We start from the raw sequence: 6,355 nt of genomic DNA on the forward strand, positions 1-6,355 counted from the left end.
TAGGGAACCCGACACAAGGCTCTATCCCAGGACTGTTGGATCATGACCAGAACTGAAGGCAGACACTTAACCGATTGAGTCACCCAGGCCCCCCTGATCCTTTCTTGTTGAGGGGCTGTCCTATGCAACATAGGATGGTTAACAACATCCTTGGCCTCTAACAACTAGATGGAGTAGCATTCACTCACCCAGCTGTGGCAAGTAGAAGTGTCTCCAGAGATTGCTAAATGTCCTCTGGGGCAAGTTCACTCCCTATTGAGAACCACTGCTTTAGAGTGTATCACATTTTCTACCCTTTTCACTCAACAGTTAATCAACTCTTACATACCCACTGAAATTCTGAAGGAAGTACACAGACTAATAAAAAAAATTATTTTTAATTAAAGAAGGCTTAACTTAAGACATCATACTGACATCTACTGGCTTGGTGCTAAACTGTACATTTGACAAACACTGCATTTAAGGGAAAAAAAAAAAACCCTCAAAATTCAAATATAGGTGCTATTTTGGGAAAGAACAATTAATTGAAAGCAGTAACATTAACACCAGTACTATTTGGGTTTTTTTGTAAGTCTAACATATATATTAACAATGGTAATTATCTATTACTTTCTTAGTTTTTGATGTCTTTTGGATGAACTGAATTTTTAATGAATAGTTTAGAGGCTGATAGAAGGGATTTTTTTTAAGACAAGTAAAAAAGTCTGATTCAAAAAACTTGCAAAAAATTAAGCAGCATGCTATTTTATGATTTATAATGAAATTTTAAAAGACTAAAAATTTTTTATAAAAACCTAATAATGATAATTCTATAAATAAAACTGCAATTATTCTAAGTATTTTAATAAAAGACATTTGGTAATTAAATACTACTATCAATTAAAGTGATGAACTTTATTGGGGTTAAAAACTATAACAAAGTTCATCCTAAAACATTTTGCAATGCAAAATTATTTCACTCAAGGAGTGTTTAATAATTTGAATGCCAGGAATTACAAGCAATTTTCAAAAGCAGACTCTTCACATTCATAAAACTTTATACATCATTTGAACTAACAGATATTTATACTACTAAAATCAAACATGCATCACTTTCAAACATTCTTGTATCATGATTTTATATATTACATTATTTAACACCATTCTTCACCATTACTCGTATTTTATCATACACTTGCACCATTCTCCTTGGATTTCTGATCTTTATCTTCATTCTTGACATTATCCTATAACACAAAAGACAAAATATTTAATTAGATTCTCTTAAACATAACTTAAAAAATTATAATAAACATTAGTTAACAGGAACTCTAGATAGCCCATTTTGCCATCTATGAAAAACTGACACTAGAGACAACTATAAAGGAAACCCCTCAATTCTATGCAGAACAGTTTGTAGTATTTAAGAAAGCTATCTATGTCCAAAGAAATCAGAGATAATTAGGAATACTAGTAGTATATTCCTTGCACAGTAATATGATTTCTCTCCCCTTGTTCTAAGACTGAGGATATGGAAGATTCTCATTTTAATTAGTTTATAACGGCGCTGTTACAGATATTTTTTAGTGACAAAAAATACTAATAAGTTGATTTTGAGAGTGCCAAAGAGTTTCTCAACTCTGCCCAACAATAAATGGCTTTAAAAAGAAGTAAATGGTTTTATTTTCCTCAAGTTCAAAATCAATTCACTCTCTGGTTCTGAAAGAAATACAAATAAAACTTGTAAGTTTTCAAGAAGTTTCAAGAAGTCTACACACATAAATCATGTTGACATTCCAACTAAGTTCTAGAAGAATACAATCTTTTGGAAATCACTTTTGATTAATATGACAAAGGACAGAACACCCACCACTATTTGCTCTGAGAAAAACCACTAAGAGCTTAATGACATTATAATTTCCAGAGTTAAAAGTTGAGACAAACTGAAAATATGTAAGTATAAAACTGCTAACCTTCTTCAGTACAGTGTGGATTTCATCCATTACTGTAGATAAGTTTCTGATTGTCTTATTGAGTTGGTTTTCAAACTGCAAATTCATGTTTTCTGAAATCTTCAAGTTTTCTTGTAATTGACTAAAGTCCTTTTTAACTTCTCTGAGTTCACCTGAGAGGCTTTTGTTGGAATTCTCCAAATTTAGTATGGTTTTCTCATCTTCATCTGTTTAAAAAAAAAAAAAAAAAATGGAATTCACCATCTTACCCCTTAAAATCTCCAATCATGAGGTTAAAAATATCTAAGGGGTGCCTGGGTGGATTAGTAGGTTAAGGGGGCACCTCTTGATTTTGGCTTAGATCACCTCAGGCTCCTGGGATTGAGCCCTGCATCAGGCTTGGTGCTCCACAGGAGTCTGCTTGAGGACTCTCTCCCTTTCTTCCCCTCCCTGCTTGCATATTCTCTTTCTCTCTTAAAAATAAGTAAATTTAGTGGGGCCTGGGTGGCTCAGTCATTAAGTGTCTGCTTTTGGCTTGGGTCACAATCCCAGGGTCCTGGGATTGAGCCCTGCCTTGGGTTCCCTGCTCAGCAGGAAGACTGCTCCTCCCTCTCCCACTCCCCCTGCTTGTGTTCCCTCTCTTGCTGTTACTCCCTCTGTCAAATAAATAAGTATCTTATTTTTTTTTTTAGAAAAATATATATTTTTTTAAATTTAAGAAAATATTAAGAAAAATAAAAAGCAGATATAATTCCTTAAAATGGCCACAAGTGTCCCAGTTATAAAGCATGATGTAGTACACTCGCTTCATTTAAAATTTTACCTAAGTCTGTCTTCTCACCCAGGTTCCACTTTTTGGATGATTGTATAGATTAGAGAAAGTAGCAAAAACTGATGAAAACTAAGTTGAACTAGGAGAAGATTAAAAAAATACAAAACAACAAAGGAATCTAAGAATGCATATAAAAATCTAAGATAAATTCTTAAAATGACAAGGAATTTTATAGCTTTTAATGGTCAAAAGTGAGTTGTATAATGTGCCTAGACTAAAATGCAAAGTATGGATATGCATGTGTACATAGGTTTGTATATATGTGTGTACACATATATATTCCAGCAGGGTTTAAAAAGTACCAAGATACCCAATGCTGTTCCTTACCCGTTTTTTCTTCTAGCAACTGCAGCTTCTGTTCTACTTCAGCTCTTACTTTTTCACTCTTTTCCAATTTTTGCAAGAGGCTTCCTACATCAACCATTGCACCATTATACACAATAAGACCAACATTTTCTTCCACATCCTTTGACTCCTGCTTTACTGTTGGTGTTGGAAGTAACAACCGGTTCCCTATAAAAGATCGTATTTTATTACTTTTTTCTTCTTTAATAATTACATAATAAGATAATCTCAAAATAATATATTCAAACCTAGCATATCTTCCTGCAATGCTTCAGACTCTTCATGGTTTTCTTCATCTTTTGAGGTGTCTGTTAATTTCCGGTAAAAGCAAGACTCACGGAGTACTACTTTATTAAGAAGTTTCTTTACCTGTTATATAAGTAAGTAAAAAAAAAAAAAAAAAAAAAAAAAAAGATGAGAATAGAATACATTTCTGAATTGCCTTAACTGTGTTCTAATTCTCACATATGATAAACATCAGTGGCATCTATGTTCTCAGTTATCCTCTCCCACTCAAAACACTTGTATGGGTGTTGTTTTTTTTTTGAAAATTTATTTCAACCTGAGCTGAAATCAAGACCCCCTCCACCTGTGTTTTTCATTGCCTCTTTTTTTTTTTTTTTTTTTAAGATTTTTCATTTATTTCTTTCAAAGAGAGAGAGAGAGAGAGAGCATAAGCAGGGAAAAGAGGCAGACTGAGGAGAAGCAGACTCCCTGTTGAGCAGGGAGCCTGATGAGGGATTTGATCCCAGAAATCTGGGATCATGACTTGAGCTTAACTGATTGAGCCACCCAGGCTCCCTCACTTGTGCATTTTTTAACTGCCTTCTCTATAAACCTAAAATCCAAATTATCATTTGAAAAAATTTTTGTTAATAAAAACATGTAACACTGATAGAAACACTAAAGCATATACTAAAGTGTATATACTGGCTGACTCAGCTGACTCTAAATTTCAGGGTTGTGAGTTCAAGTCCCACACTGGGCTTGGAACCTACTTAAAATGGGGGGACGGGGAGGGCGCACACCTGGATGGCATAGTTTGTTAAGGATCCAATCTCTGATTTCAACTCAGGTTGTAAATTCAGGGTCCAAAGACTGAACCCTACACATTGGGATCCATGCTCAGTGTGGAGTCTGCTTAAAAGACTCTCTCCCTCTGCCCCTCCCCAACCCTGGGATGTGCATACTCACTCTCTCTCAAATAAATCAATCAATCTTAGAGAAAACAAAACAAAACAAAACAAAAACCCATGAGTGGGCGCCTGGGTGGCTCAGTGGGTTAAGCCTCTGCCTTCGGCTCAGGTCATGATCTCAGGGATCGAGTCTCACATCAAGCTCTCTGCTCAGTAGGGAGCCTGCATCCCCCCCTCCTCTCTCTGCCTGCCTCTCTGCCTACTTGGGATCTCTGTGTGTCAAATAAATAAATAACATCTTAAAAAAAAAAACAAACAAAAACCCAACCAACCAACCAAACCAAAAAAACCATGAGTGCCTGGGAGCCTCAGTTAAGCATGTGCCTTCAGCTCAGGTCATGATCCCAGGAAGCCTGCTTCTCCCTCTCCTGCTGCCTTCTATTCCCCCTGCTTGTGCTCTCTTTCTGTCAAATAAATAAAATCTTTTTTTTTTTAAAAAGTGTATGTACAAAGATATTTATTACATTAGAGTCTATAATTTCAAAAAATGGAAATTGCCTAGCAACTGACACTTAGTTAAGGCAATTATGGTACATCTGTATTACAGAATGCTTTGTAGCCATAAAAAGGTCAAAGTGGTGGGGTGCCTGGGTGGCTCAGTGAGTTAAAGCCTCTGCCTTCAGCTCAGGTCATGATCCTAGCGTCCTGGGATCAAGTCCAACATCGGGCTCTCTGTTTAGCGAAGAGCCTGCTTCCTCCTCTCTCTCTGCCTGCCTCTCTGCCTACTTGTGATCTCTGTCTGTCAAATAAATAAAATCTTAAAAAAAAAAAAAAAAAAAAAAAAGGTCAAAGTGGGTCTCTATTTTCATAAAATGGTCTATACTGTTAAATGAAAAAAGTTGTCCAGGGGCATTGGCCGAATCAGTTGGTACGGCATGGGACTGGATCTTGGGTTTTAAGTTTAAGCCCTAAACTGGGTGAAGAGATTACTTAAAAATAAAATCTTAAGGGGTGCTTGGGTGGCTCAGTTAAGCAGCTGCCTTTGGCTCAGGTCATGATCCCAGAGTCTGGGATCCAGCCCGCAATGGGCTCTCTGTTCAGTGGGCAGTCTGCTTCTCCTTCTCACTCTGCCTATTGCTCCCCCTGCTTGTGCTCTTTCTCTCATCAAATAAATAAATGAAATTTAAAAAGAAAAATCTTTAAAAAAGAAAAAAGTTGTCTATAAGTAACGTATAAAATGATTTCATGCGTGTATATATGTGTGTATACACACACACACACACACACACACACACACAAGTTGCTTACAAAAAGATCTAGAGGATTACATGAGGCCAAAGGAATAGAACTATGAAGGGACTTGTAACTTTTATTTTACACATTTCCATTATTTCTTGACTACAGTATCTCTATTAGCCAGTAGACAGAGATTAAAAAGGTAATTATTTAAAATGGCTTTTCATTTTAAACATGCATGACAGATTACCTGAGCCCGAGAAAGATGTAGTCCAAGAGTATAGAGTATTTCTTCTAAATCCTTCTCAAGAAGATAACCACAATGGCTTTGATCAAAATAAACAAACGCCATTAACAGATCCCTGTTAATTGTGATCATCTGAATCTTTTCTTTTTCCTAAAGAAAATGCAAAAGATAAGAGTACATAATCTTTACCTCTGAAAAGTAAGAAATTGACACCATGTCCATACAATAGCTAAAAATAAGAAAAGACCTTTGCCTCATGTTACAAGTTAAAATGAGCTCATCTTGCTTATGTGTACAGGAGAAAGTAATAAAACATATTGGTTACCTGACATAACTACAAATATAAAAATACAATAGGCTAAATTTTGCTCTGAGTGGTAATATATAGATATATAAGGACCAATAAACTTCATGATAGCGTTATGTTTAATAAGTCTAGATTATGTGAGAAATGGATTATTATTATTATGTTATAAAGAATACATTATTCAATAAATACCTTATCCTTAGAGGGCCTCTCCTTGCAGTACCTGTTGATATCTCTTTTGTCATCTCGTTTGTTTATTTCTTCCTCATCCCGATCTATAAAATCAATACAATAGCAGCAAAATACTCATTAATACAGGTA

The 6,355-nt window shown here is 35.4% G+C and overlaps 1 protein-coding gene across 1 annotated transcript; it reads right to left on the bottom strand.

The window, feature by feature from the left end:
• Window positions 1-363: 363 nt before the first annotated feature.
• Window positions 364-6,309, bottom strand: LOC309858485 (cell division cycle and apoptosis regulator protein 1-like; the record flags this gene model as incomplete). Its single annotated transcript, XM_082751164.1, has 6 exons — window positions 364-1,226; window positions 1,953-2,158; window positions 3,091-3,276; window positions 3,357-3,477; window positions 5,731-5,877; window positions 6,227-6,309. Coding segments are annotated over 6 exons (803 nt in total), but the record flags the coding sequence as incomplete, so codon positions are not given.
• Between the last annotated feature and the right edge of the window lie 46 nt (window positions 6,310-6,355).

Source organism: Mustela nivalis (assembly GCF_964662115.1).
Source record: "Mustela nivalis genome assembly, contig: HAP1_SCAFFOLD_2597, whole genome shotgun sequence".
NCBI lineage: Eukaryota > Metazoa > Chordata > Mammalia > Carnivora > Mustelidae > Mustela > Mustela nivalis.